Below are 12,035 nucleotides of genomic sequence, written 5' to 3'. Positions count from 1 at the left end.
AAATAAGACTATAAGGCTCTTCTAACCAATAATGTAATTTCAGACTCATAGCTACTTAAAATATTGTTTGCTTACCTATTCTTTTCAAATCATGAGTACACAGTGAGGTCATTAAGGTGCTTCATTTCTTTTACCTCTCTCAAAACACTATCATACTTCTTGACACATTAGGAACTAGCTTTCTATGGGAAGGCTTTTCACAAGAAAACAGTATCACTTACCCCTCCTGCCTTCAGCAACTTTCTTCTGAACTCTTCTGTGGGGTTGTTGAAAGTCAGCTTTTCACAGCGGAGGTGATTCACTGGTGGATGGCCTTCAAGATGCAGGAATAAGTCATAATCAAAGCGAACTTTCTTAGGTTCTTCCTAGAAGTTAAAAAAAAAAAGAACACAGAGAGTTAGGCATAAATAGAGACTTAGAGAGCAAAAGTTTACTCCTGAGAAGGATCAGAAAAGACCCAGAGGTCTAACAGCTATAGTGTCAAAGAAGTACTGGGGGAAAAAATCATCATGGAGCTATCTACAAAGCAAAATGGAAACATCTGAAAAATTAGTTTCTTGTCTTCGAGGAAAATGGAAAAGAATAAATTCATCATCTTTCTTGAAATCTCTTAAGAGATATAACACCACTAACACAGTCACTCAACTGGGGCCCTAAGACACCCTTGAACCGACTCTTCCTCCCCTGACTCTACCGCCTACACCCATCATCAAGAGCAGCCGTTTTCTCTCTTAAAGTATCTCCTGAAGAAGCCCTCTAACCCATACCTGGCATGCTCTTACACATTGCCCAGACTACTATAAAATCCTTCCTCTAGCAGTTCTTCCTACTTCAGGATAGATTATCGTTTCCTTCTTCATTCAGGCCTCCAAATTATCCATATGAAACAAAAACCTAGCCATTTTCACTCCTTGATTAACATTTCACAAGTTCCCAGTGCCATCAGAATAATAATCTGAGCTCACCTATGTGCCACTTAGGATTTTCAGCATCTGCTCTTGGTTCCGTATCTCACCATAGCCTTTCCACCCACCTGATGGTCTAGCCACGTGCTGTGGTTGGTTGCTCCCAGATTTCACTCATTCTCAGTTAACCCTGGGTTTCACTCTTGCTTTACATTACCAGGGTCATTATCTACCTCCATGTCTCCACCTTCTGCTTTACCTGGGTAACTTCTACTCATCTCTCTCTATTCAGGTTTTATGGGGAAGGCTTCCTTGAACTCCAGTCCTGTCTCTCCTCTGTTCTCTGTGCCTCTCTCTCTTATCCTCGCCACGTCTTAGAATAACTCTCTTCTTACTATCTCCTTTTACCCTGCTGGATCATAAGATCTTTGAAAGGAGGAATAATGGCTGGGTCATCATTGTACCCTCAACAACTAGCTTAGTGCCCTGTGCGTCGTAAAAATGCAATAATGCCTGTGAAGTGAATAAACATATGGCATTTTCCTGGAGGACAAAACAGCACATATCCAAGAGAATACAATAATTATAATTCCATGATACTCAAGGTTCTACTCTCCAGTCATTACTTCAGCTAGCTAAACATCTAAAGCTTTCTACTGACAGATTCTCAGGCATCCACAGGGAAATGAATACTCAGTTTAACAGTAACAATAATATGTTCTTTAACATTTATCTCATTTAATTCTCATAGCTCTCCTTAGGGTCAACTGTCAGCTCTGTTTCACAGATGAGGAAATTAAAGCACTTAGAATTTATTACTTTATATAAAAGTCCTTGTGTATTATAGATATTAACCATCCCTGTGATATGTTACCTTTTTTTCATTTGTCATTAACTTCGCCATTTTACTTTTTTAATAACAACTATTTATGTTTTTTTAATAATAGCTTTATTGAGAAATAATTCACATATCATAAAATTTACCCATTAGGAGTGTAATACTTACTGGGTTTTAGTACATTCACAGAGTTATGAAATTATCACCACCTTCTAATTTCAGATTTTCATCACTCCAGAAAGATATCTCAAAATCATTAGTAGTCATTACCCAGTCCCCCAGATCCTGCATCCCCTGGCATCACTAATCTATTTCTGCTTCTATGGAGTTGCTTATTCCAGACATTTTGCATAAATACATGAACATACATAAAATATATACACAATATGTGATCTTTTGTGACTGGCTTCTCATACTCAGCATGATGTTTCTGAGGTTCATCCATGTTGTAGCATGTGTCCGTTCCTTTTTACAGCTGAATAATAACACATCACATGGGTATTCTTGATTTTGGTTATCCATTTGTTGGTAAACAGAAATGTGAGTTGTTTCCATTTCTGGCCATTATGAACAATGCTGCTCTGAACATTTGTGTACAAGTTTTTTTTTTGTATGGACATACATTTTCATTTCTCCTGGATATACATCTAGGAGTGCAATTTCTGGGTCATAATGTAACTCTATGTTGCACATTTTTTAGGAACAACCTTACTGTTTTCCAGGGTGACTGCACCATTTTAAAATTCCACCAGCAACATGAGGAATTTGTGTGTTTTTTACTTACAGTATTTTCTAAAATTACATAGTCAAATAAACATTATTTTTCAAAAAAGAGTTTGTTATATTACTAAAGCGTAATATAACAAAGTGATTTGAACCCAGTTCTTCTGATTAAAAAGTCTTAGCAACTGAAACTGTCAGAATGTAGGTATTACCTACTACATATTCATGGGTTTCACCTCTTCATTCAAACTTACCCAAATCATAGTCTCTACTCATTCACTCACTGTCTCTCACTTCTATTACTCATCTGGCAGAAAACTTGCTGCTTCTTTCCTTGATCAGAATGCCATTCTCTCTCAGGGTGCCATTTTCCTCACACTTACTGGCATTCCTTCTTAGTTTTCATCACAAGCTGTTGTGTCTCCTTTTTCATTGACTCTTAAATGCCCTGTATCTTTTCGCAAAGTTCCCCAGGGAGACAACACCCACTACAGGAAGCTGGTTCCTGCTACATGACCGCGACTCCCCTCTCTTTACCTCCAGCGCGGCACCTGACTCCATTTGCTTGTATTCCAGTCTAACCACACCTCCACTGGGATGAACCGCAGCAACAGCAAAGTCACGCATTATCCTAAACTGAAGTTATCTTCATGTGTCCTTTCTCCTAGACTCTGTATGATGGCAAACAGAAATCTTACCACTACAATCATCCCTAACACTTCCTTCTCCCTTACTCATCACAGTCAAACTGTTCCTGAGCTCTGTTTAGTATTCCTCCGTAGGAGCTCTCAAATCTATGCCCTCTGCTCTAGTCACGCTAACCACTGCCTTCACTTGGACTTTGATCATTCCTCATCTGGTTGCCTCTGTTTTTAAACTTACCCCTTTCTACCACCCACAATGACAAGAGAGTGATCTTTCTAACACAAAAGTCAGATTACATCTTCCCATTGACATAAAAGCCTTTAATGGCTCATCATTTTCTACAGGATAAAAATCCCACTTCCTGGTAATAACCATTACAGTCTTTTAATACCTTTCCTGCATTTCCTTTGTGCTCTTACTAGGCTCTGTCCTTTCACAAAGGTGAAGCACTTGCTGTTCCCCAGTGTTTCCTACTATCTCAGTCAATTTGCCTTTCACATATAGTCTTCCCCATTGTCAAAAATGTTTCCCCTCCCAGCAAACTTTCCTCTTTTAATGCAGGTTCATCATTCAAGACCTAACTGAAGCAAGAACTCCTGTGAAAAGTCTCCCAAACCCTCCTAACCCATCTGGATTAGACATCCCTGTTATAGCATTCCTTTACTAATGTAATTATCATAATCTTTTTTTTTTTTTTAGCTTATCTGCCTTTTCTCTGAATTGCAAAATAGTCATTATAACCATAGAATTCATTTGAAAAATAAGAAGGGCCATTTTCTATCTTACAATTGGGAATGCAAATTGGTAAAGCCTTTGAGAAGACACACTAGCAATATCTATCAACATACTAAATGCATACAATGTTTAACTCAGTAAATCTGCTTCTAAGAATCTCCTCCACAGAAATACTCAAATATGTGTGCAAAAGTATGTAAATGTAGATATAGATGTAAAATAAAATGTTTGAGGTCATTGCTTATAGTAGACAAAAAATATGGATAATCTGCATGATATCATTACCATGGAATACCATGCAGATATTTCCAAAAACTTGGAAAGACCTATCACTAGGGGAATTAAAGGCAAGTCACAGGAAAATATTAAAATGTGATATATTATACTCTTGCCAAGCTCTACACAGACATACTTTTTTATCTATGCAAATGGATGGGGAGTAAACTGGAAAGGCCATACCAAATAGTTAACAATGATCAAATGAAGTGAAAGGAATAACTCCTAAGTTTTATTCCATTCACTTTTACTAGCAGTATACTCCCGCACACTTTCTAAAGAAAAAAAAAAAAAATACACTGATGAATATAATAATTACCAGAATAAAAAGAGAGAGGTAGTAACATCACTTTACAATTCACATCAGTTTATAACCAAGAGAAAAAAGAAGGGAAAAAAATCACTTTTCAGTAAAACTAAGGCTAAATGACCACAAAAAGTGGCTATCTTTGCATGAATCCTCAGGGCAATTTTCTTTTAAAATTCTTTTATAAAAAGTAAAAAGTACCCATAAATTTGTTCTGACCAACTGAATATCTTTCTCAGAGGGCTGACATCAATCTAACATCAACCTATGCTCCATAGAAAAGATTCTTCTTCAAAGTTCAAAGAAGGAAGCACGTATTTATTCTCCATATAAAATGAATACATTTCCTAGAGGCTGGAAACCTGGTTTTGGCAACATTAAATTATTCCTCTCAGTCTGCTTCAGTCCTTGACATGTACTTATGTACTTTTCTGAGGACAGAATGAGAGAGAGAAGCATGGGATCTTTTCAAACCTGAAGTGCTACAGTCAATTATGTTTCAGTGGGCCTCTTGGTTTAGTTTCTGAAACACACATGATTCTCACAGATAGGCTTGTTTCATTGCATACAACCACAAAAAAAGAGAATAAACAAGAACTCAAAACAAGCACTGTCACTCCACCACCCCTCTTGACTCGGACCTCTCAGATAAGTGAGCAAAACTGAAGACAAGCTTATTGTAAGCAGGAAAAGTACTAGGATGGAGATGGGAGCAAGGACAAGATGATATATACTGAATATGCGGTGGCAGGCCCCTTCCAACACCAAGTGGAGGTCTTTTGCTGCTTTCTCTCATCCCCTTTGAAGACTTGAAATAATACTTTTTCATAAACCATTGTTATAATGGATGTTCTTTCTACAAGACAGAATTAAGTAGACTCCAGGGATAAAGACAATGACATACACTCAAAAGAAATGAAATGAACATTCTGGAGAAATGGCCCAGACCTACTAAATTTTCACCCATGGGTCATTTCAGTAGGAAGAGATATAAGAAATACATCTAGCTTGGAGGTCCAGAATAAAAGACAGCAAAATTTTGCTTTCTAAGATACTCTAAGATAAATTAAAAGAGATGACACAGCAATAATTTTAATTAAAGAATCAATAACATACAGAAAAGTACTTAAAATACTACACCCATGCATTTTCCACTGAGTTTTAACAGATGACAACACTTTTATCATGTTAGTTTGCCTTTTTCTCTAAAGAAATAAAGTTTTATAAATACAGGCCTTTCCATCCCTCTTCCCCCAGTAAACCATGCCCTTTGGTTCCTGTGCTGTCCTTCCCACTCAGGTTCTTGTACTACATATGTGTGTCTCTGTAACCTCATTTATTCTTGGTTTCATACGTAAGTGATGGTTGTATACATAAGTGATATCGTAACCGTATACAACAACTTCTGTAACATTTAAGTCATCATTTTTGTTTTATTGACATGTCCATCTTGCTACATTAATTGCTAGATAGCATTGTGTGCATTATTAACCCATCAGTAATTAACCCACATCTCTACAATTAGGTATATCCTGGCACAGTGGAAAAGAATTTGTCTGCCAATGCAGGAGACACAAGGGATGTGGGTTCGATTCCTGAGTCAGGAAGATCCCTTGGAGGAGGAAAGGGCAACTCACTCCAGTATTCTTGCTGGGAAAATTCCATGACAAGAGGAGCCTGGTGGGCTACAGTCCATGGGGTTGCAAAGAGTTGGGCACGACTGAGCACATATATGTATGTATGTATATACTTTTTCAGATTATAAACACTGAAATACTTTCCATTATGCACCTGGGTGGGGGTGGGGGGAAACGGCAATTATTAAGTATAAAATCTTAAAAGAAAATCTAAAACTAGAAAATAGAAATCAACTAATCTGGACACTAAATAGGATATCTACTAAACAGTGGTGAGCCAACATGTCTATTTCACAGTGGCTAACAAGGAATAACTATTTTCCATCTCGAGTGCATTTTTCTTCTTTCTTATTTTAAGAAATTGAAACTTCCTCACAAGTGAATAAATAGTACGTCTTTCAGTCATAAGAGTTGCTCCCCAAATTACCAAGACTGCATTTGTGTGTGTCCACGTGTTACACACATTACTTGCTGCCTCTTCATCCTGCATTTATTTTCTTTTTAAATCAGGTGGATGAGGAGATTCCAATTATTTCTGTAAAGAAGGGAACTTGGCAGTTCAGAAAATATATCTCTGTGAGGAAATGAGAGCTTGTAAAAGTGACCAGAAAAGTTCAAAACCAAGTAGGAGGGAAGATACTTCATTGCAGCATTATTTTCAAACTAAAGCTTTCAATGTACCTTTCATACACTGCCGGTAGAAATGTAAAATAGTACGGTCATTTTGGAAAACAGTTTGGCAGTTCTTCAAAAAGTTAATTTAAACACAGAGTTACCACACAACCCAACAACTCCACCTAGGTATATGCCCAGGAGACTTGAAAACGTATATCCACACAAAAACTTGCATATGAATGTTCATAGCAGCAGTATTCATAGGGCAAAGATGGAAACAAGTCAAATGTCCATCAAATTATAAATATGAATATAAATAAAGTGTGGCATGTACAGTGGGCTACATTATACAATGGAACAGTATTCAGTTATAAAAAGGAGCAAGTATTGGTACATCCTATAACATGGATAAACCTTGAAAATACAGTAAATGAAAGAAGGCAGACACAAAAGGCCACACATTGTACGCTTCCACATATACGAATTGCCCAGAATAGGATATTACACACAGAAAGGAAATAGATGAATGGTTTAAAGGAAACAGATTAATCCCAGGAGTTGGGAGAGGAAGAAATGAGGAGCGATTGCTGATGGATGCAGGGTTTTCTTATGAGGTGATGAAAATGTCCTAGAATTAAACACTGGTGATGTTTGTATAATATATTAAAACCCACAGAGTTGTATACTTTTAAAGGATGAATTTTATGATGTGTAAGTTATATCTCAATTTTTTAAATGAAGGAAAAAAAGAAAGCTAAAAACTAATTTCCTAAGGGAAATCTTGAAATGAGAAAAAACAAATCCATACGTCAGTGTGAAAGCATGTCATATGAACAGACATAAGCACATCTCAACAAATTCTGATTTGATGAAAAACATGTGAACATTTCAGTGGTATTACTACTGAGGAAGGTAATTATTCTGGCAAAGAGTGACTTCTTCTGAGGAACAGAAGTTAAGAGAATTGCCAATGGAGAGAAAGACCTAGATTAAGAGTCTGGTTTTAACACTTTCCAACTGTGTGTGGCCTTGGACAAGCCATGTAATCTTTCCATGACTCAGTTTCCTTTCCTGTAGAGTAGGAATAATAACCTCTCAAAAGTTCTTATAAACCAGCTGAATAAAGTATCATATGTAAAAGGTTTAGCAAACTGCCATGGACAAAGTAAACACTCAAAAAATTTACACAGAAATAGATTATGTGTAATACTGTGTAATACCACCAAATAATGTTCCCAAAATACAAATATAAACAATTTAAAAGGGTAACATGTATAGGAGGGTCATGGAGCAGCAATGTGGCACATGAGGGAACTGGTTTTTGAAAAAAATTTAAAAATATGGAAAATAAAATCTACCCCTGTTTTCTACACATTCCAACTTTTCAAGATAGTTCCAGTAGAGTTTATTTAAAAGCAAATTATCTCTTAATCACAGAGGCTTTTATTGAATTGAAGGCTGGGCCTTCTATACGTTGAAAAAGTCAGTGGAGGGACTTTCATGGTGGTCCAGTGGTTAACACTTCACCTTCCAATGCAGGGGATAAGAGTTCGATCCCTGGTCAGGGAGTTAAGATCCCACATGCCTCTCCGTCAAAAAACCAAACCATGAAACAGAAGCAATGTTGTGACAAACACAACAAAGACTTAAAAAAAAAAAAAGCCAATGGAACACAATATTGCAAACAACTATACTTCAATTAAAAGGAAAAAGAAAAAGTTGGTAAGACAGTATTCCAGGAGTGGCTTATCAGGGTTCTCATACTTACTGGTGTTTGTTTACCTGGAAGGCCAATAAATGTGCAGATTTCCAGGCCCCATCCCAGAGATTCTGATTCAACAGATCTGGGATAGAGCCTGAGAATCTCATTTCCAACCAGTTCTTGGGTGATGCCAATGCTGCTGGTCCAAGCACCAGACTTTGTGGAACACTAGCTTGGATGACACAACATTCTAATAGCTCAATTCCTTTTTTAAAAAAAGTGAATTATCTCACTTTGGAGCAGATTTTAGGAACTATGATTACCTTAGTAATCAGGAAAGGAATGAAAGAAAGAAACAGGGTGATTAAAAATAACAGCTAGTATTTACTAAGTGCTTACTTACACATGAAGCATCATTCTAAATACTCTACATTGCTTTATTTGATCAATTCCTCCTAGCTACTTTACGAGGTAGGTACTCTTATCCTATCCCCATTTTATAAATAAGGACAGTCAGCCCCACAGAGGTTGAGCAATTTGTCCAATATTATATAGTCTGTGTGTTTTGCCATTTATGCACTGTTGAAATTTTTAAAATCCAATAGAATCCATAATATCCACTTGCTGATATAACCAGAGAAGGCAATGGCAACCCACTCCAATACCTTCGCCTGGAAAATTCCATTGACAGAGGAGCCTGGTAGGCTGCAGTCCATGGGGTCGCTAAAAGTAAGACACAACTGAAGCAACTTAGCAGCAGCAGCAGCAGCTGATATAACTGTATATGTGTGTGTTGTATGTGTGTATCAGATAAAGATGAGATAAAGATAAATAAAAGACAATTCTTTGAAAGCCTCAAAATCCTAGAAGTATAAAAATGAGAAAAAGATCATTTCACTGAAAAGCCATAATTTCTATTTTACAAACATATATTAATCTTCTTTTTCAAAATGATAATCACTCTTCTCTTAAAAGAGACATTTAATGAATTTCACATAATCTGACTCCTCAGAACTGAAATTATCTTTCTCTAGCCACTTCCTCTTTATTTAAGGACAACAATAGCCAAAATTCCCAGAAGACAAATTTAACTTTTATTTTAAAACCATCTAGTGATAGAAGTGCTTATAAATCAAAACTATTTGAAACATTGTTTGGTTAATGAAGGATCTTCTATTGAAAGATTAATGAGTAAAGATTACATACCTTGTTTTTAAAATAAACCTCAATTGGCAAAATGAAACCAGCATACCCAGATTCTTCTACTTTGTAAGGTGGATCTTTGCACACTGAAACATTAAAAAAAAAAAAAGAAAAAGAATATGTGAGATGAAAGTTATAGGCAAAAAGACATTCTTCTCTCCTTTAAAAGCAAGAAAAAATAAATAAATCCCATCCTTCCACCTACATCGTTCTCAATTTTCATGGTCCCTTTGCCAAGCCGCAACTAACTCTCTTAGTTATTGTTCATTTCTTGTTTAGAATCTACAATAATAATATTCTTATATAAATCAAATACCTTAGTTATTTATTCAAGGCTTGATAAGGAATAGAGCATCAGTGTCAGCCATGGTCATGAATGACTTGACCCCAGTTATTAAACCCTGCCCTAACACTTTAGGGAAACTGAGGACAGTTCCTTGTGACCCAAAGCTTGAAAGCAACTATCAGTTTCCTAACAAACATATTATCTATGTCTAGTCTGTGATGTATACCACTCTACCCCAAACCTCTCAGTTCTCTGAGATATCCTAATTTTCATATCAAAAAGTGGCAGGACCACCCTCCTTTCCTTAGAAAGATCCCAAACCCAGTATCTTCCAATGTCATTAAGATTCATTATTCTCCATTACTTCCACCAAAGAATATTTACTGAAATATTATGATACATATAAACACTTCAAATCTATTTATATCATAAGAATGCATAAGAAACAATAAGGTTTTTGTATTCTTATGAAGAAAGACTTACTTAGACCTGAGAAAGAACATATGCCCTATGAAGCTAAACATGATTCACCCCACTAAAATTTCCATTCATTCAAAATCAATCACAAGCCAACTGAAACTACTCTAGCTAAGACTGCATATTGGTAGTCAGTATCACAAAGAAGTGGAAATGCACACACTGCACATTAAGACCATATAGCACATAACCCAGTTGCGCAGGGCTCCAATCTACCTTTTCAACCTTCCTCCTTTTGTTACCCACCAAACCTCTTATGCTGCATCCAACTGCACTGATTCACCACCAACAGGCCCAGTATTTCCCACCTATACTCTCTCCTCTTCCTGTCTCTCATACTTTGATGCTACTCTTATTATCTTCTGCTAGTTCCAATCCCAGTTTCCTCACAAAGCCTTTCCAGCCCACAAGGTACTATCATCTCTTCTCTCTTTACCTTCCTGAAGTATTAACTGTCTGAAGCATTGGCTTGACACTTAACAGACTTCTTATTATCACATATTCAGGGACCTCATCTCTAATTCCCTTTCACTCCTCAAGGACAGAAACATTTACTCAGGAACATGAAGACTGTCCAGGGCTCGGGTATACCTGGATGCCAATCTGGGCTCCATCTCGAATTAGCCAGGCCACCTTTGCAAAGTTACACAAGTCCTCTGAGCCTCAGGTGCCTCATCTGGACCATGTAAGGATCAAACAGGATGATGTATGTAGAAGACCCAGCACAGGTCCTGGCACACACAGTTCTCAAGATGCGACAGAAGCGAGGCAGGAACTCTAACCTGTACAATACCCAATGGTCATGTAACTTTTTCCGATGAAAGCAGAAAAAAGAAAACAAGTACAAAGCCTTGGATTTGGATTAGAAGACTGGATTCCATGGCCCTGGACTAAGGATTCTCTAAACAGCTCCAGCTCTATCCCATTTAAAAGGGAGGGACAGGTACACAGTGCTATATTTAAAATGGATAACCAACAAGGACCTACTGTAGAGCGCAAGGAACTGCTTAATGTTATGCGACAGCCTGGATGGGAGGGGAGTTTGGGGGAAAATGGATACATGTATACGAATGGCTGAGTCCCTTTGCAGTTCACCTGAAACACTATTAATCAGCGCTACTCCAATATAAAGTAAAAGTTTAATGTTAAAAAAAAAAAAGAAAGGGAATAGGAGTTAAATAATTTTTAAAAGAGAGAAAGAACACCACGTGTACATTGTAAGCATGGCTGTCAAGACTCAAGATTATATATGTGGGGAAATACAAGTCTAAGGCATTTTTAATGCAGAAGATGAAGATGGTATACTTAAAAATTGGTTAGACATTCCATGAATACAAATACAATTACAAACAGTTATACTGAAGGCAGGATTTTAACATTAGGCTATCTCCTGTAGCCCACTTTAGGAAAATTTCCCCAAACTGACATCAGAAGAAGCAAATGATGAATGAGGCATCTGACCTGACCTTACAAGTTTCTCTAATAAAAAATGAAAAAAGCAAAAGGACTCAGAGTGGCTTCAGCCCATCATCCACTGACCACCTGCCAATCTATCATGAATTATCAAATACCCTGAACGTTGAGTGAGGGCGGGATGCCACTAAATGCATGGGCACCCCCACCCCACCCCACCCAGAAAACTAGTATGACATCCATGACATTTCCAGGCTGCAAGCTTCTTTTCAG

The 12,035-nt window shown here is 37.2% G+C and overlaps 1 protein-coding gene across 3 annotated transcripts in view; it reads right to left on the bottom strand.

Moving 5' to 3' along the window:
- Nucleotides 1-12,035, bottom strand: part of MLLT3 (MLLT3 super elongation complex subunit) — a 285,614-nt gene that overhangs the window by 118,335 nt on the left and 155,244 nt on the right. For all 3 annotated transcript variants that reach the window (XM_065908251.1, XM_065908252.1, XM_065908250.1), the window contains exons 3-4: nucleotides 9,590-9,672; nucleotides 222-365 (exon numbers count right to left, since the gene is read on the bottom strand). In XM_065908251.1, coding sequence (XP_065764323.1) covers nucleotides 222-365; nucleotides 9,590-9,672 — 227 coding nt within the window. The remainder of the gene's footprint in view (nucleotides 1-221; nucleotides 366-9,589; nucleotides 9,673-12,035) is intronic.

Source organism: Muntiacus reevesi, chromosome 17 (genome assembly GCF_963930625.1).
Source record: "Muntiacus reevesi chromosome 17, mMunRee1.1, whole genome shotgun sequence".
Lineage (NCBI taxonomy): Eukaryota > Metazoa > Chordata > Mammalia > Artiodactyla > Cervidae > Muntiacus > Muntiacus reevesi.
The sequence above is the reverse complement of the archived record's forward strand: the minus strand, read 5'-3'. Positions and strand labels throughout refer to the sequence as shown.